Here is a 24,750-nt window from a genome sequence, read left to right as displayed (position 1 = left end):
AATCGCATTTCCCCCCTTGCCTTCCATCCTAACCTCCCTGGGCCCAGGGAACCAGACCAGCCCGGCAGCACCTCCTGCCAGAACTGAACTTCTCTCTTGGGTGCGGTAGTAAACACACAGTAAGTCCCCTTCTGTTCCCGGCCCCAAAGCAGTCCCTTTCTACTCCAAGCTGATCTTCCATCCTTGCACACAAGACCTTGCCCCACACACTTCCACAGACCAAGGAGAGGTGATAGACTAAACGAACCCCCAGACAATCTGCCCAAGTCGATGCATAGACATAGAAAGGTCATCAAGAATACCACAGGGAAAAAATGGGGCGTCTGCTGCGTGCTCTGGAGCCAAGGGGGAAAGGGGGTGGGCAGTGTGTAAAGTGCTTTGGGAATAACTATTTGAATTTTATTTCTTATTTGAAAAGTCAGCCTCAGATAAATGCTAGTGTATCTCTCTGCCTATGAATGCCGGTCCTTCTGAATAAATCTCTCTCTACCTACTTGATAGCAGAAAAACAAAATTACTCTGTGTGTGTGTGTGTGTGTGTGTGTGTGTGTTCCCTCAAATCCAAAGGTGAGATAAACTTAAATGTGTATGATTTTTAGTTTTATTCAAATCAAGGAGAGGAGAGTACCCAGTACAACAACATTTGATCTTATTCATTGTTAGTAATTGTATAATCATATCAAAGCAAACCAAATCTTAGGTGCTCCTAGCATAATCCCACACCTACTAGAAATTTCTCAAGCCATGACCTCTTTTCCAAAGAAGAAGCCCCTATTCAAGTTGTGCTGAGTTTTTGCTCGGCTACTCACATCTCAAAGAAACTACAATGGCGGTGAGCCCCATGGTATTTCAGAACGATACCTTCCTTCTGGGCATTTACCTACAGCCTGGATTGGGTGGCGGGGGGATTCTCTTATCAAACTCAGGTATGTCCACATGCCTCTCACCTCCAAAGACAGACTTTTGGAAACAAACATATCATAGTTCACTAAGTCAAAAGAAATCCATTCCAGTTTTAGAAATTCAATTTAGCTTCGGTAAGCCTCCAAGCTCTGAAAGTAAGCTCCACCAGAAGTTTATTACTTATAATCTTTCCTTCGGATTGGAAGTCTCCCAGCAACCACTCTACTTCCAGTATTTTCCTATTTTTGTAGGTCAATAAAGGAATTTAACTCTTAGAGTCTCTCTGAAAGATGACTATCAAGATAGAAATCAAGAGACCCAGTGAAATTATTGTCTTACAAAAAAATCTTTTGATTGTGTCCAAACTGGTGACGACTGGTGAATAATCTAGATTCAGATGGTAGTGTCTGTATTTATAAACATGTTTGAATTTAATGTAGCAGATGAACTGTAACTGGAGGTCTGAACTGTTGTTTCACTCAAGTAGGGCATTATACCTAGAAACAAATTAAGTCCTTAGCCTAAACTACTCAAATCATAAGGGTACTTTGTTCATATAGGAATGAAAATCCCTGAACCAACAAGATCCTAATGAATTTATTTTTTAAATTAAAACATAATACAACCCTAATATTTCTGGAAAAAAAAATGTCTTCACGCTGCAGGTGAGATGAGGAACATCCGGATTTTGCTGGGTTGTGTATCCAGAAGTTGGTGTCCTGGAGAATAAGGACAATATCAGGGTTGTTCTGGATAGTACGGGGTAGATATATGTCAAATACCACGGCAACAACAACAGCAACACAAAAATAAATCTTAAAAGAATCCAGATCCCCAGCCAGTGGCTCTTTTGAGATAATACTCAATATAATAAAATTTCAGCAGAGCCCAAGACTTTAGATCCCGCTGGGGTTTTAATGTAGCTGACTTGTGTCTTCTCTGATCCAATTTAGAATTTCAAGTCATCCATAATTCACTACCATAGCCTTCATTGCTTTGTGTTACAGATCTCAAATAAATTCATAATATTTGAAATAAGAACACTTTGGCTTGTAGTCAACTAACAAAATTGAGGGATGTTCATTTTACAATGAATTGACTACTATCCCAACCTTATAACATTTTGATAGTCTACGCCTTATATTTCTGCTCTCATGGGTCCCTGTTCCTTCCACATGTGTAGGCAGCTTCATTTGTATTAATAGGAAATATACATTAGATAAAAGATCTCTCTAGATACCCGTGATGACAGAGTAAAATAATCTGAATTTCAATGGAATGTAATATTAGGTTAAAACAGAAATTCCGAGATGATCGTCTCATATTATGAATTTAAGAATAAGGAATTACACAACTTAGATTTTTAGGAAAGCATATTTTAGACCATTTCTAGAAATCTTTACCCCAATCTTTGTTGGGTTGTTACTGACTTTTGTCTTTGTCCATCTTTAGAGGCAAAAGCACAAACTTAATATTATAATAAAATACCATGTACGTATATCACACATGAGCAGTTTTATCTGAAATTAAGACAGAACATGTTAATAGCAATTTGAATGTATACAGCACCTTTATTTTATAGCTATCAAATAATCTCTAACTTTTTCTATTCAAAAATGAATATCCTCTAATATCTAGAATTACATAAAGAAAAGTTTTATCCGTAGCACCTTGAATATTTTTCTTTCTATTAACTTTTATACCTCCAGAAAAGGCACACGCAATTTTCACTAGAGTGGATCAATTTTTATCTGAAGGAAATTTCATGCCTTAGAATAGCAGAAAGTAGTGTCTTCTATAACAGCTGGTAATTCCCTCTGGTGCAAAGCAGAGCATGTAGACTTGCTTTGAAGGACCCGTGGATGCCAGGGGAAAACAGCGCTGCTGATGTATCAAGCACAAAGGACCTAGTCTTGCCTTGGTCACCTCTCTGCTTGATCTCAGACTCCATAACTCCTGTATGACCTGGGAGTTGCCTAGAGCAGCAGTTCTCAAAGTGTGGATGAGGTACCCTGGGGGCATTTCCTTCCTTTGAGGGAACCCACAAAATCAAAATTATTTTTTAATGGTACTAAGGTATTAGTAGCTTTTTAAATTTTCATCTGCTCATAGGTGCACATAGAAAATTCTCATAGAATTTTCTAGAGGCTACACAACACGTGATATTACAACAGATTGCATGGAGAAGCAGGCATCTTCCATGAAGCCAGACATGAAAGCGATTTGCAAAAATACAAAACTTTTCCACTACATTTTTTTTTTCTGTCTTGGAAAATATCATCACTTTTTATTTTTTAAATGTTATTTATGTTAACATGTCATAGGTTTGTCACTTTATTTTTAATGAATGAATAAGTAAACCCTTTAACAAGTTCTCCATTTTAATTTCTAATGTGGGAACCATCAATAGATATAGCCAACAAAAATGGAAGCTCTTAGGGGTCTTTAAGAATTTTTAAGAATGGAAAGAAGTTGTGAGAGGAAAATGCTTGAGAACTGCTGCACAAGGGCATCTCTGAGAAGCCTTTTGACTCTAAATTCAATGATTCCAAGGTTGGCAGATTCCATGGCTGTGAACTCCAATGATGAGACAGATATGAATCTGTGAACCCAGCAAACCGGGAAGCACCCGTGTGGCCGTCCTTCCTTCTCTGTTTGAGCAGCTCTCATTTTGCTCCTCTCTGCTTCCTGACCTCCTTGTTAATAACCCACCCCCACCACAGCCCACACAGAGAAGATGAGAAACGCCGTGGGCATCGTGAAAGGCTTATGAAAGAATTTATTTCCTCCCCCACCCTCCTCAATCCCCCAGGTCTGATCAGGACATTCTTGGGCACCAATCCCTCTGCTTATTAATATAATGACCATTTCATCCCAGCGGTCACCACCACACAGACCCTGTCCAGTACGACGGTGCCAAACAGGCAGCTGAGTCAGCAAGGCCCCAGATGAGCGCACCACAGAGGAAGAGTCTAGTACCTTAGTCTTGTTCAGGCCGCACTCAGACTCATGACTGAGGACCCTAAGTTGTTTTCAGGGCTCTAAGGAATTTTTACAGCTGGTTTTTGAGATTGGCATTATCCACAATTGGACGGACACCAGCCTAAATTCCATCCAGCAGGAAGCAGGAGTAGTTTTCCATAAAAAGTGTGTTCATTTTGTAACTAAGAAAAAGTAGGAACACCCAGAACCTAACCCCACCAGAACCATAACTAACCCTCGGCACTTACTTGGCGACTTTTCATTATGACCAGTCACCCTCTATCACAACCGCTAAAGCTGGGGAGCTGGGCTTCCTCCCAGCTCTGTCTCTTTCCAAGTCCACACTCTTCCCATTCCTGGCCATATCCCAGCTCTTCTGCTCCCTCCCAGTCTGTTTCCCCATCCATAAAATTTAATGATCATTCCTACAATTTAAGGCTGAGGTGGAGACTGGAATCAAGGATGCAAGTGCTCTGGTCTCTGCTAGTTATTGTTATCTGCTGGTGAATCCCTGCGGTGACACTGAGCCAGGACCTCCCCCGGTCCAGCACCGCGCTCTGTGTACGAGGGAGAGAGAAGCGAGTTTTAACCCTCCTTTCCTGTGAAGTTGAGCCCTTCACAGTTTTCAAAGCGCTTCTCTCATTTGATCTCATTTTATCCTCACACCAACTCGGACGATTCTCACCAACCCTAATGAAGAAAACAGAGAACGATATTTGCATTGTAACCATGTTGCCCAAAATGGGAGTCCTCCTTTGGGAGGGAAAGTGTTCTCATCACTGCATTTAGCTCAGTTTTCTTTGTAAAGCCAGACCACGGTGCTTACTTTGAGTTGCTAAAATCCACTCCAAACCAAAGTGCAGACGTATATAGTAGCCGATCAGGATGGAAGTTATGATCCGCACCTGCCATATGCCCAAGGCTACAGACGGGAAAAAAGTAAGTAGTTGGACTATTCATGGGGTCTTACCATTTTCACCAGATGTCTTGTCTTTTCCATTGGTTGCCCCAGCTCCTTGTCGCTAAAGGCATTATAAAAAAAAAAGAAAGAAATTGTTATCAGACACTTTCAGGATTATTTTCGTCTCTCTTATTGCTTCAAATACCTCTTGCATTATATCAAGTTCTATGTTACTTTAGCTCAGATGGTTAAAGCATGATGCTCGTGAGACCTGGAAAAGATCAGCCCATGAAAGGATGTACCGGAACGTCACAGACCACCACCCCACCGGACCAGATCCACTGCTCTATGCATGCAGTCACTAGTCACTAGTCACAAGGAAACCAGAGAGGAGACTGTTGATGGATCAGAACAGCATCAAAAATATGAGGGGAACAGCCAAGAGTTCGTGCCAGCCGCGAGATCAGAGCTGTCCCTTTTGTCAACCATTACACTGCTATAGTTTTGTTCCATTCACTATGTTCAATGCCTCATCTTCAAATAAATTGGAATCAACTAAAAAATCTTATGTCAATAGAGTTTCTCCTATTGTTGAGTTATTTTTCTGTCCGTGTTTATAGCAGTTGATAACAGCTGTGTGTTTTCATTTTACCAGGTCGACCAAAAGTATGAATATATTATGGTTAGTCTTGAATCTTTGGGCATGATTCTCTGGATATGTGGTCTGGGGAGCTATGTGCACTGTATTGTATATGCAAACGTATAAGCATGTTTCCTTGAGGCTTACCCAGTGACTGTCTTTAATTAACATGATGTTTTAAATTGTTCTAGTCCTTAGAGAGAGAAGTATTTCATTAATCCAATTTTCTGGTCATTATCAGAAAATATGCTTCGAGTTGAAAAAAAATAAAGTGATTGTAAAGTCTCTAAATTTCAGGTGAAGAAAATGAGGCCAGGCAGGGAGCCTGATTTGTCCAAGGTCATGTAGCTAATTGGATGGAAGTTACCACTGGAGACTGGACTTCCTTGCCAAGGTCAGTGTCTTTAAGGAATTGTCATCGTTATGTAACTATCTGATGGGATCATGGAAAGAGAGGCAAGGCGCTGACCAAGGAGAAAATCAATATAGATGACTTCCACCAGGGATAAGTTTGCCCTTAAAATTTATATTTCGGTCCAAGACTTCAGCCTAAAAACAATATTAAAAAAAAAATCATCAGTTCCCAATACTGCTCAGGGTTGTCATGAGAAATTCCCAGGTCCTTGGCCAACACTTGATTAACAGAAGCCGGATCATCTGGGAAAATCTTGCTTTCAAGTTCTGATTAGTGTAAATAAACAGGGTGAATGAATGATATAGACTTATGTGAACAAAATTAACCATCCCTGTGTACGCTTATTACCTGGTACATTTGATAACTCGAGAGAGAGGCAAAGCCAAGCCTCCCGTTTATTTCCAACCCCACCACACACATGCCGCACACGCGTGTGCACACACACACACACACGCGCGCTCCACACACACACCCCATCTCAGTCAACAAGAAGCTCAAACTCCCACCCACGGGGGAGTTCACGGGGTCACGGGGGTGCTCTGCCTCGTCCTGAGAAGAAAAACCACCTTTCTCTGGCAGGAAGTGGACGGAAAGGCTAGATAAGTGTGGGTTCTTTCTTCATATTTCACTTGAAAGTTCTTGAATTTTCAGAATCCAGACCTGCCATGTTCCCGCGGAGGAAGAAGGCTGCATCTGGCCAAGCATCAACTGATCGTCAATAAACTCCATTGAGCTCCCCACGTCATGGCATCATTATCTAAAATCTCAACCTGTAATACACATCATCTTGATTTAAACCAAATTACACCTTTCTTAAATACAGTCGATTTGCAAGTAAAAGTGCCACTTTCTTCTTGCCTGTACTTATTCTGTCTCCTCTTTTTAAACACAAAGCTGGTAAGTTCGCTGCTCTATGGAAATCTGATCACCATCGTGAAAGATCAAGCTAGAGGCACAGCAGCCACCCCTGGGGGCTGAACCGCTCCAGGGTTTAACCCCTCCAGCCTTCCTCACATAATTCATAGACGACTCAGAAAACAAAGTGAATTCCACAGAATAAAAGGACAGGGTTTTAGAGTTGAATAAAGTCAAATTCAACGGCATAGAAGTACAAAATAGGTGCACACCCAGCCCCACTGTCTTTAAATACCTTAAACACTGACATTTTTCAAATGTTGTGAATACGTCATTCCATAAAGGATCACCTTTTAGAAACCTAAAGAACACCAAGATGAAGTGTGCACAGGGGAGAAGAGGGGTTCATTTTTAAGGATTTCTAAGATAGGGGTTTTGGGTCAGGTCTTATATGATGAAGGTAAAATGAAGCTGATAGATGTCATAAGGAGATGGTGTCTCGGATCAGAAAATGATCCTGACAAAAAAAAAGTAGTCTTTGAAAGCACCTCATTTCAGAATTCTTTGAGACCTGGAGACATTTTTAAGGCAAGGCTGAGAGCAGTGGGGGAACATCCAATAGCTTTCCTGTTCCTGGGGTCTACAGCCGTCAACACACGTGATTTTTTTTTATCACCAGGTGAGGTGGCTGAAATTCCCTTGAATCTGTACCTGGAGAGGGTCTGAGTCAGGCTGGATGTCGAGGTGCTAAAGCCAGACATGCCCCAAGTGGTCCTGGGCATCAGTGAATTCTGACGGCATCCCTAACCAGGTAGGTAGCACCACTGTCCTCATCAGCATCACCCTACACATCGTATCCCCCGTCACAGAGGACTTGCTCAAGGTCACACAGCAGGGAGGTGGCAAAGCCTGAGCTCCAACCGAGAAGCACTGGCTCCAGAGTTGCCCTGGGAACCACTGAGCCTGTGCCTCCCCCAATATCCTCCTGAGGCCCCACCCCAGCAGGTGGGGAGATTTCCACATGGAGGGAAAGAAGACAGCACCACAGAGAAAAATAACTTAAGAGAAAATGCATCACCATTAAAACCCCCTCCTTCTCTCTCGCGCCCATTTCACCATCAGGAAATGCTAGGTCCCCATCTAAGGACACGGCCCAAGAAGTTAACATTACACACAGCATCGGAGTCGCCTTCTTCTGCAGCACAAGCTGGAGGCTTGCATGATGCTGGGATGTCTGCAGAGCGGTTGTGAGGTGATGTGAGGGAATAAGGCAGAACAACGGCCGGGAGAGGTCTTCTCTGGGTCCTCGGCCCTTAAACCCTCACCTGGCAACTCCCATGGGTCTCGGGAGGGAGGTTTCCTTCCTCGGTGATGTTAACTAATACAAGGATAGCATTACAGAGTCTAATAAAAACCCCAATTAAAAGGAGCCCAGGGCTTCCCTGGTGGTGCAGTGGTTGAGAGTTCGCCTGCCGATGCAGGGGACACGGGTTCGTGCCCCGGTCCGGGAAGATCCCACATGCCGCGGAGCGGCTGGGCCCGTGAGCCATGGCCGCTGAGCCTGCGCGTCCGGAGCCTGTGCTCTGCAACGGGAGAGGCCACAACAGTGAGAGGCCCGCGTACCGGAAAAAAAAAAAAAAAGTATGATTTTAAATCATGCTTTTAAATCATTACAAGTATGACTTTTGAAGTGATTTTTCCTGACAGCCCCCTTGCACCAAGGGCTACAGGAAAATAACAAGGAACATGTCTTAGTTTGGTCAGTTTGGTTTCTCAGAAAGCGGAGCCTGAGGCAAGAGCCATTTGTGCTACAACTCAGCTGGGGAGGGAGGTGCCAGTAATGAGGCGGGAGTGGGAGAGTGGGGCCCAGACAGCCCACGCGAGGACTCGTCATCCCTCTGGCACCGCCAGGCACACCCAGACCCCGAGCCTGCGCCCTCCGGCAATGCTTGAACTGTGTCCCAGGATCCACCAGCTCCCATCTTGCACTGACCCAAGACATGCGCCACAGAACTTAATTCCTGATGCTTCTAGTCTGGGCTGCGTCTCCAACCTGGCATCTGCTCGGGAAAAAGGAGGACGCCCTGGGGAAGGAGGTGGGGACGCACGGTGTGGGCAGGAGGTGACACATTGTCACTTCAGACCTGCCTGAAGTCTGCGGAGCCCACGCCAGCCGGCCACCCACAGGGGCCTCAAGTGACACGAGAGAGGTGCCTCACTCACATATCAATTTGGCTGGGTGGCTCTTTTCCACCAAGTTGCAAAGTCACGGACGGTCCTTTCATATTAGATGCTTCACTAGTGGAAGAGGCCACGCCTATTTTCCGGCACGTAGGCGGCTTCAGATCTATTTCGTCCTATGCTTTGAGCTCAGAATGGACATTACAGTGTGTCTGACCCCTTTGGTGCTACACGTAGAGGCCGTGCACACATCAGGAATACTTGTCTCAACGATGCTGGCTTGAATAGGAAGCATGCTGGCGTCCTGCCCATCACAGACAGTCTCAAACACAAGCCTGCTGCGTGTCCATCCCAAGCCTCCATGTGCTGTCACCTCTCAGTCCTCTACTCTTCCTTGTGAAATCTATCACAAAACCTGAGTTCTTGGAGTAATCACCAGTGGGTTAGGAGAGAGAGGCATTCGCCTTGGGCACAGAATTTAAGAGGGCCCCAAGAAACCCATTAATCAGGACAAACGCTGTCTGGGATCACTTATATGTGCAATCTGGGGTTGGGGGTCATAGGAGCTGAGAGAAGGATGGTGGCTGCCAGGGGCTGGGCGGGGGAAACAGGAGACGCGGGTAAAAGGGTACAAACCGAGTTATGAGGAAGGTCTGAGTGTCCAGTGCATACCACGCTGACTGTCGTTGATAGCACTCTGTTATAAAATTGAAATTTGCCAAGAGTGTGAAACTTAAGAGCTCTCACCAAAAAGAACCAGAAAGGTAAATATGTGAGGTGATGGATGTGGAAATTAACTCGATGGTGGGAATCCTTTCATAACATACATATATGTCAAATTATCCGGTTGTACACTTTCAGTATGTTACAATTTCATTTGTCCATTATACTTCAATAAAGCTGAAAAAAGGCAAATATCTTAATGCAATATTTTAGAAAGTCAAAAGTACTGCAAAAAGTCATAAACAAAATAGCAACATTGTACACAAAGACGGGTAGCTCGTACCACTGAAATTCCCTCAGGCTCCTGTGCAGCGCTACCATGGACTGGCCACATGTTTCCCCAAAGCAAGTAAAAGATTCAAGAAGTCAAGTCATTTCAAGGATTTAGAAAATTGTTCTAATACGGCCTTAGAAACTTTTCATCCGCAGCTTTCTCACGGGCTATGACTGTGAGTCATGAATCTGTGCTGTCATTCTGTGGGTTTTGTTTTTTTGGGGTTTTTTTTGCGGTACGCGGGCCTCTCACTGTTGTGGCCTCTCCCGTTGCAGAGTACAGGCTCTGGACGCGCAGGCTCAGCGGCCATGGTTCACAGGCCCAGCCACTCTGCGGCATGTGGGATCTTCCCAGACCGGGGCATGAACCCGCGTCCCCTGCATCGGCAGGCGAACTCTCAACTGCTGCGCCACCAGGGAAGCCCTGTGGGTTTTTATTATACGATTTCTAGAATACTGCCATGGAGGGTCTCATCTTTCATACTTTGCCATTGATACCCATAAAACTGGGTATGCCAGTCATATGTCGCACAGGACACGGAATCACAAAAACCTGCTTCCTCATTAATGCAAACTCAGAACCCTGGACAGATTATGTCTACTTGGGAAATCATTCAGCCAGTATATATTGTTTTCATCTTTAGGATAAGACACAAGTTCCCATGAAAAGATATTTATTTTTCATTCTAGAAGGTTGGAAAGAATGAAATATGAAATGAATTCCAGCAGGTGAAATTTGGGGCACAACGGACAGTCCAAGAATATTTTCTGAATCTATACCTATTAAGTGGATAAACCTGTCTTCACTCTAGAACTTGGCTGGATGCTTAATTTGGTGCAATGTGACTAGAGGGTGACCAGTTCCAAAGGCCCCTTAGAGTTGGGGAACGAAGTGCCTTCTGAAGCAGTAAGGGTCCCTGTTCATCCCCAGGGTCCCCAGGGTCCCCCCAAGTCTCCACCCCTTCTTCCTCCATCTTCCCAAGCAACTCGCCCATTGTGCCACAAAATTCTGGAACGAGCTCTCCCTAGGCATGCATTTGCTTTGACAACACTGGAGAAAAGACGACAACCCTCATGGAGCCAGGTCCACAGGGGACAAAGGACAGAGGGACCCACAGAAGCCTTTGGCTCACAGAGGCATTTCTTCTCAGTCCTGTTATCCAGCCATCAGGGGAGGGAAGTGAATGGGCTTCTCAGAGTCCTGGGGTCAGCCTGTCACTGGGGCTGCATTAGGAAAATTCCCCAGTTAGAGGACTCTGGTGTCTCCCAGGCTAAGAAATGAAAGATTCTTTTCAAAAGCAGATTATCAAAATTAGGTACATTCACCAATGCACAAAACCATGGGCAGTGAAGGTCACGGATTTAGCATCAGACAGAGGCCCGGAAGAAACCCGGGGGTGACTCGCTCCTGGACTAACAATTTACTTTTCCTTCTATGAGGCAGGCACTGGGCCGGGCCCTGAGGGTCCCCAGGAGAAGGGAACATCCTCTGACTTTGCTTGGCTCACAACTTAGAGGGACAGAGACTAAACCAACCATCTCATATGGTGGGTAAGAGCTTGACCAAAGATGACCAAGATCAGGGGCACGGAAAAGGGTCCCCAACTCACACTGGGGTGGGTGAGGGCAAGGGGGAGGTTCCACATCTTGTGGAGGACCATGAGTCCCAGCGACCCTACCAGCTGGGCATGGCTGGGGAAATCCCTTATCGAGTCTCTGTTCCCTCCTGAGAAGGAAAGATGCTAACCTCTGGCTCCTGCTGTCACAGGTAGGGACCTGACATGCAGCAAGTGTGCTCTCCCCGTCTGTCCATCAGTGAAGGAGTTTTCCAGTAGAGGCACTATTTATTGGGCAATATCAAGTGGATGGCATCTCTGTATCAAGGGAAAGGAAAATACATGTTTCAAGGCATCTTTTAATCTTTTCCCCTCTGTCCCCAACATCTGGCCTCTGCTGGACTCTGTCTACCAGGGAGTTGCAGAGATTTGGCAAAAGAGGGAAAGAAAAGTCCATCCCATCCTCAGGGTGGCTTGGAAGCTCTTGTTTAGCAAGTGCTACTTCACACCGTCTATCCCCCGATGATGCATTTCCTCTGAAGCTATTTTTCTGTGTGGCACTGTTTTCCTTTTGTGCTGTTGCATCCTGATATTCAGACTGCTAATGGGTTCAGGGATCCTGGAGCCCCTGAAATGGCAGCATCGTGACAAGCAGAGCCTCAGATGGGTCATAAATAAGAGGAAAAACACCTATCTCCGTGTCTGGCGTAGAAGGGACACAGGGACCGTGACGGCTCAGATACTGCATATTCTTACCAGGGTCAATATCCTTCGCAGGAGAGATGACAAGATGCAGAACCAGCCCCAAAGATCTCAGCCCACCCTTCTGAGGTGTTTTTTGATCACTGTGTTTATAAAGAAACAAAAAAGGCATGTTCCTATGGTATTATATTAAGGCGTGTTTCTACGGCATTATATATAATGTTTTATTGACGAAAGATCGTGAGTGTCTTAGATGAAATATCAGATTTTAAATGGACAGAGATGGGAAATCACAGCGATCGTGCAGTGAAATAAGACAAACAGCTGGGTCAGCCAGCAGGTAGCTGACGGTGCTCAGAGCCACCACAGTCATTAAACCAGTGGCTTCTCAGTGACTCCAAAGGCACACCATGAAAGGCCCCTTCCAAATCAAGGGCCCTGCATCTGTCTGAATAGCAGAAGAGTCTTTTCTGCCAGCATTTTGTGATAAGGACAGAATTGATTTAATTTCTTGCCACCAGTATTTTAAAATCATCTATATTTCTCCTGGTAACATTCCAAAAACTGAGTATTCAAAAAATCCACTAATTTAATCCCTAAAGGTGTAGAAACCAATTTCAGAAGAGAACTTCAGCTGCAGGGGTTTCAAAGAAAGCCAAAAAGTTGGTTAAAAAGAAAATGACAGGATCTTGCATGACAAATGCATTAACCTTTATTATTCCTCCTAATTCTTCCGCCCCCTGCTTTCACCTCTGAAAGACAAATAATTCCGCCTTAAATACTGTATTCAGCTTCTGGCATTTTCATCCTGACCTTTATGGTAAAAAGATCCCTCATTTTTAGGGATTGGTGGTTTGCCTTATTGAAATTTGCTTTATACTTTATCCTAGAGCCATATATTTTAAATTAGTATTTTCTACCCTTAAAAATCTCCTCTGTGCCCATCTTCTTTTCCAAGAAAAGAAAATTTTGGAAAATAAACACACAAGGAGGAAAGCAAAAAACTACTTATAATCCAACTATTCAGAGTTAATCTAGGTAATCTTCCTTGAAATATTCCAGAGTATTTGCTTCCCATTTTTTTCTGTGTGGACATACATAAATATAGCCTCCGTTTTATAAAAATGGCATATACCACCCATACAATTTCACAACAGGTAAAGGTTGCAATTTAAAGAATAGTTGCTATGTAACGGCTTCTCTATGGGATCCTCTGATTTCATAGATGCGATGATGAGTCCTATGAGTTCATCGTGGGATGAGTTCATGTCCTATTAAATTCATTTGCAGTAAATACCTCTAAATTTTCAAATCCACGTATCTCAAATATGCCAATAAAATCACTTTGCTTCATTTATTCAACTTAGCTCAACAAAGAGTCACGATGACATGTGTTGCTGTCAATTCTCCTTGAAAATGAAAGGCATGGAAGGTTCCAAATGGTCTTTGAAATTGGGTGGAAGGCACCACCACATTTGCAGTGTTATTTGTTGAATTGTGTGTCCCCAGAATTGGAGCCCTAACCCCCAGGACCTCAGAAAGTGGCCTGATTGGGAGATCGGGTCCTTACAGAGGTGATCAAGTTAAAGTGAGGTCATTAAGACAGGCCTTAATCCAATAGGCTGGTGTCCTTATAAAAAGGGGAAATTTGGACACAGACATGCATAGAGGGAGGACAGTATGATGAGACAAAGGGAGAAGATGTCATCTACAAGCCAAGGACAGAAACCCAGAGCAGATTCTCCTTCACAGCCCTCAGCAAAAACCAGCCCTGCCGATACCTTGACCTCGGACTCGTGGCCTCCAGGACCAAGAGAGAATATACTTCTACGGTTTAAGGCAGCTGGTCTGTGGGATTTGTTACAGCAGTCCTGGCAAACGAATAATGCAAATAAGCAGCACGTCAGAGAACAGAGTCCTCCACTTGGGCTGAACTCTAGATGCACATAGAAGAAAGCTCTGCACAGGCCTTGCCCCGCGTGCCCTGGACCCTGGTCCCAGAGAGCACAGGGGCGTCCTCCTTCCGCATCCCTTTGGGTGCCTGCTCTCCATGGGTGTGCCATTCTGTGGGAGGGGGCTGAATTCCCTCCTGAACCCCGAAGTGCACGGAGGCAGCATGCTGTCTCGGGCTCAAAAGAAGGTAAGTGTTCTCTTTAAACCACACGGCGTGACCCAGAATCAGCCCAGAGCCAGGGCTTTCCCAGCTGCATCACGGACGTCCTTGTCTGCAGCTACACGGGTGCCGACAGTGATGCAGGACAGAGCGACGGCAGAGGGGCCCTGCTGGCCGGAAGCTCCTCGCTGGTTTCTGCGTGGTCACAGCAGCCTGGCCAGAGCCAGGCCCCACGAGTGGGATCAGGTAGCGATGCTGAGCGTCAGTTTAAGGGCCAGGACAGACACCCAAGTGGAGACTGCGCTGAGGCTGCTGTGCGGAAGCTGAGCACCCCCTACTTCACAGCATACCCTGTCTGCTCTGTGAGACCCTGGAGTGATTGACAAGGACCCGGATCGTCACCCCTCCCTGGTCATTTTTTTTTACATTTCTAATACATCAGTTCTCAACTGTAAAGGACCATTTGGAAATTGTTGCAATATACGATTTAAATTATTTTCAACTATGTGATCGTGCTATTCTCTAGACACTGTAAACACCTTGCATAACCAGTTGGGCTTACTTTTATTTAAGGTGTGATACTGAAGAACCTGGGTTCTGGGGCTAAGAGTAGAGCCAGGGGACTGACTCCAAAGGGAAACAAAAGAACTTCTGGGAGTCTGATAGTCTATATAGTCTGATAGTCTGTATCGCAAGTGTAAGACTGTAAACATGTCAAAACTCATCCACTGTACAACTTTAAAAAGGGTAATTTTACTGTATATAAAATATACCTTAATAAACCTGACTTTAAAAAAAAGAAAAGAAAGAGAGCCCTGGAATCAGGCTGTCCAGGCTCTCCAGCCCTGTCACTTAGCAGCTGTGTGACCCTGCTCACAACACTTAACTTCTCTGAGCCTCAGTTTCTGCTTCTATAAAATGGGCGTAACAATACACCAACCTCATCAGGTTGTGAGAATTCAATGAGATAAAAATAGTCACATTACCTAGATGTGGTCCCTAGAAAAAAGTCAGACTGCCAAGTAATGGTAAAAGAGACTTGGAAAGACAAATGCCTCCTTCTTTTCCATCGTATTCAACTTGCAGTAAGTTAAGGTAACGGAGGCATACGGGGCTCAGCAGTTTGAGGAACGAGGAAACCCAGCTCTCAAATGTGGCTGAAGGACCCTGAACAAGTGATTTCATTCAGCTGCTTCTTCACCTGCTCAGTTTCTTCTTCGTGGAAAATTAACATAAATACGATTAAATTAAGCATGTATTTCACATGGCTATGATGAGAATCCAAAGACAGAATATTGGTCTGCATGTTCATTTCTTTTCATAAACTATGCAGCCTCTGCCTGTTAGTTGTTGGTACTTTCACTTGAAGTTCCCTGGACCTCTGTTTCTGCTGTGGATGCATTTGTGTGTTTGGTATAAATCACTGATTTATTTTCTTTCTAGAAAGAGAAGATGCAGAAGGAGGGTAGACGATGACCAGAGAAGGAAGGTGGAAGGAAGCTGGAAGGACCTAGTGACCCCCTTACATCGTGTGTGCCTCTCACCCAATCGGCAGACTCTCCCCAAGTCTGAGCTTGAATAAAAGGACGTGGGGGTCAATATACAGCCACAGTCAACTCAACCTGCCTGGGCCATCTCTGAAAGCCCCAAGGATCTGTAAGATGCTAGAACAGGGCTCCAGGACCCTGCAGACAGCTCTCTCTCCGTAATTCACTCTGTCTGGGTGTCCCGATTTATTTTCACACGTTTAACTAGCTTCATAAACTCTTGCCTGGACACTCCTCCTAAGAAAAAGCCAAAGCTCGGTCCCTGTACGTTGACTTGTTGTGACGGAGCGCAGACGTTGACTCAGCCCCACTCGCTACTCCGTGGGCTTCTCCAAAAGGGGGCTGTTCCAGGCTTCAGAAGCTAGTGTCTTTCTTTTTGGTAATAAAGAAGTAGCCAGGGATTTTTTCCCCACTCAAGTAAAACAAAAATAGCTTCAGAACATGGTAGAAGTCTGAGGTTTTATACTTTTGGAAGAGAGGGGAAGGCTTTGTCCTACATCAGCTGTCACAGCTCAAGAAGTGAATTAGAAATTAGAAGACAGCAGAAAAGCTATACTATATATAAAATAGATAAACAACAAGGACCTTCCGTAGAGCACAGGGAACTCTATATTTTGTAATAACCTATAAGGGAAAAGAATCTGAAAAAGAATATATATATATATATATATATATATATGTCTGTATAAATGACTCACTTTGCTGTACACCTGAAACTAACACAACACTGTAAATCAACTGTGCTTCAAAAATAAATAAATAAAATGAACAAAAGAAAAAAGCTACATGGGCCATTGAATCAGCTGCCCCCTGGGGAGGTGAAAATTCTAGCACTATCTCCACTTAAAACAAAACATACACAGGCCCCACCCACCCAGATGCACTGACCAGCTCAGTCTAATGTCTCTGCCTTCTTCACAAGCAATATTGCTCCAAATTTTATTTTCAAATCCCTCCGAAATCCAGAACAATTTAATTTGCTGGAAAACAAAACCCAGCTGTAATTTAGTTGAAGGTTGCCTTCCAGGGACGGGGCTGTGAAAAATGAAGGGAGCTCACGCCACCAACCTGTCTCATACCCGCCCACCTGGTTCTTACTATGGTTAGAGCTTTGTACTTCCCAAGCCCAAAAATGTTCCCTTAATTGGACAAGCATAACACACCTGCCCTCTGTGTCCCCTGACATCACACACACAAGGAGAAAAGGGTGAGGATGGAAGGCTTAAGTGCAGGAAAAGTCTCAGGACGAAACGGGCCCCTCAGAGCCAGCAACCTCACTCAGTAAAGACGTTTGGAATCCGACTCAGGGGAGTTTTTCACATTGAAGTTATAGCTTAGCATTTATATGGCCTTTAAAAAATATATGCTTTCCAAGTGTTTTTGAATCAGTTTTATGGCTCCAACCTCATGACAGTCCCACAGGGTCAGACAGCATCATCGATTCCTTGTTCAAGCATGTCCCTGGGTGGGCTTCCTCCAAGCTGGCATGAAAGCTGCATCTGATTTGTAGCTAAGACCCTCAAGCCACCCTGCTTCCATGGTCAGGCGTGGGCCATTCCGGAAGCCTCCACTTGGAGAGGGGAAAACCATATATAAAAAGCTCCAAGCATGGCAAAGAGATAATGGAATTATGTTGCAGCACTCTGTCTCTCTGTTTTGTTTTTTTTTAACATCTTAATTGGAATATAATTGCTTTACAATGGTGTGTTAGTTTCTGCTTTGTAATAAAGTGAATCAGCTATACATATACATATATCCCCGTATATCCTCCTTCCTGCGTCTCCCTCCCACCCTCCCTATCCCACTCCTCTAGGTGGTCACAAAGCACTGAGCTGATCTCCCTGTGCTATGTGGGTGCTTCCCACTAGCTATCTATTTTACATTTGGTAGTATTTGTAAGTCCATGCCACTCTCTCACTTCGTCCCAGCTTCCCCCTCCCCATGTCCTCGAGTCCATTCTCTACGTCTGTGTCTTTATTCCTGTCCTGCCCCTAGGTTCTTCAGAACTTTTTTTTTTCTTAGATTCCATATATATGTGTTAGCATATGGTATTTGTTTTTCTCTTTCTGACTTTCTTCACTCTATTTGACAGACTCTAGGTCCATCCACCTCACTACAAATGACTCAGTTTCATTTCCTTTTATGGCTGAGTAATATTCCATTGTATATATGTGCCACATCTTCTTTATCCATTCATCTGTCGATGGACACTTAGGTTGCTTCCATGTCCTGGCTATTGTAAATAGAGCTGCAATGAACATTTTGGTACATGACTCTTTTCGAATTATGGTTTTCTCAGGGTATATGCCCAGTAGTGGGTTGCTGGGTCATATGGTAGTTCTATTTTTAGTTTTGTTTTTTTCACTAAAAGGCAATCGGCAGCCCCCATTTCCACACCTCCCTTCCTCCACCTCACGGGGCCAGCCCTGTGGCCCTGTGACACTTGCAGTCCCCTACAGGGTCCCTCACTTAAAGGGCCCACACTTGGCATCACGTTCTCGAAATTCTTCATCATGTTCAACATGGAGCACCACATTTCTATTTTTCACTGTCCCCCAAATCGTGTCACTGGTCTTCTCCCCACCACCCAGTGACAGGCTCACTTAGACTGCCCAGCTCTGAGCTCCTGTCACCTGGAAAGAGGTTTATGGTAGAGGTGGACTGGAGCAAAAGATGACAGAGCTGTGGCTTGTTTTTAAGTGGCCTCGTTTCTGATGGGAATCTGCTCTACTCTTCAGCCCCTGTCCTGCTTCCTTGTTGTAATACTGAAGGGACACAGGAGCAGAGCAAGGTCCCCTGAGGCCCCTGCTTGTGACCCTACAGTTATATTACACGGCATATATATTTGTGTCAGGTGAGAATTCCAAATCCTCATCCAAAATTCAACTGCGGGGAAGCTCTTGCATGCATTTCAGTCAAATCTGGCTCTCAGCAAGAACTCAGCATAAAAAGGGTGATGTGGAAATTCACAAAACAGTGCCCCGCAAGTGAACTGAATCTGCTCTGAAGCTGGGAAAGACAAAATCTAGATGAAAAAATAACAGTGAACTTGCAAGAGGTATTTGGTGGAAGTACAGATTGACAAATGGCTACATCTATTTTAAGAAGACATCAAGAGGAAGTAAAATGGCCCACATTTTGGAGGTAGAGAACATTGCCAGAAATAATATTTGCGATGTGACACTGTATTATCTCGGTATTTTGAACAGGACTTATGCATATGTGAGAACTGAGCTATAAATACAGGGATGAGCCCACGCCCTGAACGAACTCCAAAGACAAGAAAATAATAATAATGAGTAACAAGCCCCCCGGGGCTCTGAGATACAAAGCGTGCAATGATATTCTGCCATGGACAAATGTTAATACCCTCACAGAAGATAGATTACAGGCATATCTAAATTCACTTAGGCATTTCTCACAATCAGAATATGGAACTTTTAAAATAACACAATATGCACAATTCCAAAAATCGTATTGACTGTCCTCATGTAATCTGCTTCCAAAGTACTGAACAGATTTATTTTCACTTAACACTTTTAAAGAAAGATATGACAAGTCAGTAGAACCCAACTATTCATTAATAAGGATGAAGAAAATGTCCAGCATGTTTAAAGCAATTTACATCACTAAGCAGGAGTTAGAAATCAACTACTGTCAGCCCTCCGTATCCGACAGTTCTGAATCTGAGATTCAACCAACCGCAGATTTAAAATATTTTTTAAAAATTCCAGAAAGTTCCAAAAAGCAAAACTTGAATTTGCTGCATGCTAGCAACTATTTACTTAGCACTTACATTGTATTTACAACTATTGACATAATTTACATTGTATTAGGCATTATAAGTAATCTGGAGATGATTTAAAGTATGTGGGAGGATGTGTGTAGGTTATATGCAAATATTATGCCATTTTATATAAGGGACTTGAGCATCTTTGGATTGGTATCCATCCGTGGGCAGGGTGGTCCTGGAACCAACCAATCCCCCTAGGATACCAAGGGATAACTGAATAGTATCCTAATAGATGTGTATCCATTCATTGGACCTGAAGATTGCTAAATTCGCATGAGGTTCTAACATATATGACTTTTAAGATTAACCATTAGTTATGGTGGTTATTCTTCAACCAACATGTACTGAGCTCCTACTTTTGTAAGCATTGACTCTTTGGGAAAGTTTTGCAGGTCACATCCTTCTTCCCCTTTCCAGGTCTGCACAATGACGTTAACCAATGCTTCCCTGGCACTTGGTCTATACAATGAGTAGCCCCGTACCCTGTATGGACCCTGTCGTCCAGTTAATTTTATGTGAACTCTGTCTCCCCCAGTAGCCTATAAGCTCTTTGAGGGGAGGGGTCCGTTCACCCAGCACAATGTCCAACATATAATGGATTCTCCATCAATGTGGGTTGAATGGTATGTGCTGAGCAGATGAAAGGGTGTAGAAGACACAGTCTCTGTCTTTTAAATATTCATAATCTAGAAGGCAAACAGAAATTTGAGAGGGTAAGTAAATACCAATAACAGGCATATCTCGTTTTACTGCACTTTGCAAATATTGCATTTTTTACAAATTGAAGATTTGTGGCAACAGTATGTCAAGCAAGTCTATTGGCGCCATTTTTCCAAAAGCATTTACTCACTTTGTGTCTCTGTGTCACATTTTGGTAACTCTCACAATGTTTCAAACTTTTTCGTTATTATATTTGTTATGGTGATCTCTGATCAGTCATCTTTGATGTGACTGTGCAAAATGAGTATGACTCGCTGAAGGCTCAGATGATAGCATCTTTTCAGCAATACAGCATTTTTAATTAAGGTAGGTACTTTTTCTTAGACATAATGCTATTGCACACTTAATAATAGACTACAGTGCAGTGTAAATGTAAATTTTGTACGCACTGGGAAACAAAAACATTTGCGTGAGTCCCTTTATTGAGATATTCACTTTATTTCAGTTCCATTGGTCTGGAACTGAACCCAAAATATCTCCAAGGTCTGCCTGTACGTGCAATGGTTTTGCCATAGAAAAGGACTCTGTTGCCTGAGCAAACATTTTCTAAGAGTTTGATTTTGGGGGTTTAGAATGGTCTTGCACTTTCAAACAGAGCCAAGGAGGGTAAGGCAAGGAATGAAGACCACTGGTGTAAACTCAAAGTCAAGGAAACTCTGCTGGACGATGCAGAAGGAAACTTTGTGAACAGAGATCTTTATGAGACATTGTACAAGAGTAGCAATACTGACATTTACCAACTTCATGTGTGATTGGGGTGGGAGGGTGAGGGGGTCGGCTTGGATACGTGAACCTCTAGAAACAAAGTGGAAGCCCTGGTGAAGGAAAGAATAACTTTGTCAAGATTTCTGTGGTTGTTCTTTATTTACTAAGAAAAAAATAATCCAGGATAATATTAGTTTTAATATGTTTCATGTCCAAGTCCTAAATGGAATTGGGACAGGTATAAAAGAAATTGGGCTGTATCCAGGATATGTCAGAAAATGAGAAATTTAATAGGATAGGAAATGTGTAAGTGAAACCTAGCCTGACTTTTCCTCAAGAATCTCTGTGATTTTGAACAGGATTAGCCTTGGGGCACTCAGTTCCCTATTTTAAATGACTACCTGGAATGAAATGACGATAGGGCCTCCTTTAATTCTAAGCAGGACGGTAGAAACAACCTTCTTTCTCTGGGTCAATGGTCTTTAAGCAGGCCAGCTGTGCCCCAGGAAGGGGAAGGGCCACCACGTTCAGCTGCACAGGTTGTGCACTGCACAACTCCAGAGGGCACCACTGACACAGACTGCAGAATGGATGGCACCTCAGGGACTGCAAGGTGCTCAATTCTTACAACTATGCGTGGTGAAGAGAAGTTTAGAATGTCTATGTATATCAGTTTAGGATCTAAGATCAGTAAGAGAGAAATTAGATGTTACCAGTAGCTATTATCTGGATTGATATCGACATCATCATTTGGTGGGTGGGAAACAGTGGAAATCCCACGACTGAGGATTGTCCAGAACACCCTCCCTCTTTTTTTCCCTTTTTTTTTCAATTGAAGTATAGTAATTTACAATGTTGTGTTAGTTTCAGGTGTACAGCAAAATGATTCGGTTTTATATATACATATTATATTTTATATATATATATATATATATATATATATACTATTTCAGATTCTTTTCCATTATAGGTTTTTACAAGATACTGAATATAGTTCCCTGTGCTATACAGTTGGACCTTGTTGCTTATCTCTTTTATATATAGTGGTATGTATCCATTAATCCTCCTCCCACCACTTTCCCCTTTGGTAACCATGACTTTGATTTCTATGACTCCCTCACTCTTAAGTTGCTCTTGGAATATCACCACATGCTGCACTGCAGTTCTTTGTGCTCCGGTAAGAGGATTTATATTTATACACCTACATTTAACCAACCTAATCTCACCACAGTAGGTAAGTGGCTTTAAAAAATTCCTGCATAGTCACATGCTACAACATGGATGAACCTTGAGGATGTGAAGCTAAGTAATACAAGCCCGTTACAAAAAAAAAGACAAATATTGTATAATTCCACTTATATGAGGTACTTAAAGTAGTCAAATTCATAGAGACAGAAAATAGAAAGGTGGTTAACAGAGGATAGAGGAAGGAGAACAGGGAGTTGTTTAATGGGTAGAATTTCAGTTTTACAAGATGAAAAATTCTGGAGATCTGTTTCACAACAAAGTAAATACACCATACGATTGAATTACACACTTAAAAATGAGAAAGGTGGTACATTTTCTGTTTTCTACAGGAGTAAAAAAATTCCTGCATAAAATTTTCACAGATATTAATACTTCCAGCAAAAACAACAGGGAAACAATGGAAATGCTACCTAACACTTCTCCTATTAGAATATCTTCACAAGTGCTAATACAAGCCTAAAAATCACAGTCAACAAATTCAGCTCAAAAAGAAGCGCAGGGCTTTCCTTGTGGCACAGTGGTTAAGAATCCGCCTGCCAATGCAGGAGACAAGGGTTTGAGCCCTGGTCCAGGAAGATCCTACATGCCACAGAGCAACTAAGCCTGTGTGCCACAACTACTGAGCCTGTGCTCTAGAGCCCATGAGCCACAACTAATGAGCCCATGTGCCACATCTGCTAGAGCACGTGCTCCGCAACAAGAGAAGCCACCGCAATGAGAAGTCCGTGCACCCCAATGAAGAGTAGCCCCTGCTCGTCGCAACTAGAGAAAGACCGCGCACAGCAACAAAGACCCAACACAGCCAAATATAAACAAAATAAAATAAATAAATAATTTTTTTTTAAAAAAAGAAGTGCAGTTACCAAGACTATTAGTTACCAAGACTATTTGAACTATAGATTTCCACGTTTTCCATCAACAATTCTCTCTCACAAGTATATACGGTGCCTTGAAATTTTGACTAAGATTAATAGAGCCATCACAATTAGCGAGATATCTAAAGTATAGCTTATTTCATCATTCTGTCATTCTTTTCAATGCTTATTTTTGGTATGTTTCATAACTGCACTTAAGAGGTGAGCACATTAGCATGAATAAATAATTTTAAAATAAGTTAATAAAAAATTATCGTGCACGCATGCTCCAATTTTTTCCCTGAGAGGGTACACTCTTCTTGAGAATTGATACCCACGGTCACTGTGTACACCATTCCATTGCTCTGTCACGGATCTACAGGACGACTGAGGAAATGGTTCCCCCAAAGCTGATAAGCTTTGAATGTTAGTTTTTAAGTACTTGTGGATGTTTATTATTAGAATTACCACAGCTAATGGTGAAAAAGTCAAAGAAAGCAAGGGGCAGGATAGCAATGGTTTCACTAGGGAGAGACCAGAATCATTTCAAACCACCTTGAATTGTTTCAGGGATGTGTTCCTATAGCATAATAGTTTGAAGTTGTGCTTGTTGCATCTCCATCTACAGCTCTTTGAGACTCATGAAGAGAGAGGATCTTTATAGAGGGTTCAACACACTCTGCCACCTTGAACGTGGGCAGGTTTGTGTCAACACCTGTGTCTACTGATGACCTCTCAACCCTCCCAAATGAGGAGACCATCACAGTGGATGCCCTCAGGCTCAGAATTTGACCACTTCACGGCCTCAGGGATTCTTCTGCACATCAAACAAGATGCGGAAATGTGGAAAAGAAAAGCCTAGGTACAATTATCCATTTTGCCAGGCTCAAGAAAATAAAGTGATATTTTTCGAACAACCCCTAAGGAAACAGAGGATAATACTTAATAAGGAAATTATTTATGTAAGAATCTTAGGGCTTCCCTGGTGGCACAGTGGTTGAGAGTCCGCCTGCCGATACAGGGGACACGGGTTCATGCCCCGGTCCGGGAAGATCCCACGTGCCGCAGAGCAGCTGGGCCCGTGAGCCATGGCCGCTGAGCCTGCGCGTCCGGAGACTGTGCTCCGCAACGGGAGAGGCCACAACAGTGAGAGGCCCGCATACCAAAAAAAAAAAAAAAAAAAAGGAATCTTAATCTTTAAAACAAGTGTAATTTCTTAATTAGTTTTTAAATATTGGAATTTAACCACATGACTGACAGAAAAGTGTATTGGCTAAAAAAAAAATTTCAAAAAGATCTTGGGAAAAAGAAAGAACGTATTTCCTTGCTATATTTTTACTCTCTTGTTTGGTTAAGACCAATGTTAATGAGTATTGTCAATCTCTGGGGTCCTCTTCTCATGCATCGTATAAAATTAAAATAACTAGTCACTTTGTTAGAACCTTGGCCACGATACAGGTGCAGTGTTATGGGGACAGATGACCATTTCTTTCACCGTGCCACTCCACAACAGTTTTGGATTGTAATAGCCAGCAAAGCGTAATCTCACGTCAATCCAGAAAGAAACTCAGTTATCAAATCTCCATAAGCAAGTATTTGAAAACTAACATTCAAAAGACATTCCAGGCCATTCGGTGAA

General features: G+C 43.2%; 1 protein-coding gene across 1 annotated transcript in view; it reads right to left on the bottom strand.

Moving 5' to 3' along the window:
* Positions 1 to 24,750, bottom strand: part of PCP4 (Purkinje cell protein 4) — a 56,020-nt gene that overhangs the window by 24,439 nt on the left and 6,831 nt on the right. The window contains exon 2 of the mRNA XM_033418336.2: positions 4,856 to 4,907. Coding sequence (XP_033274227.1) covers positions 4,856 to 4,907 — 52 coding nt within the window. The remainder of the gene's footprint in view (positions 1 to 4,855; positions 4,908 to 24,750) is intronic.

This window comes from Orcinus orca, chromosome 5, assembly GCF_937001465.1.
Source record: "Orcinus orca chromosome 5, mOrcOrc1.1, whole genome shotgun sequence".
Lineage (NCBI taxonomy): Eukaryota > Metazoa > Chordata > Mammalia > Artiodactyla > Delphinidae > Orcinus > Orcinus orca.
The sequence above is the reverse complement of the archived record's forward strand: the minus strand, read 5'-3'. Positions and strand labels throughout refer to the sequence as shown.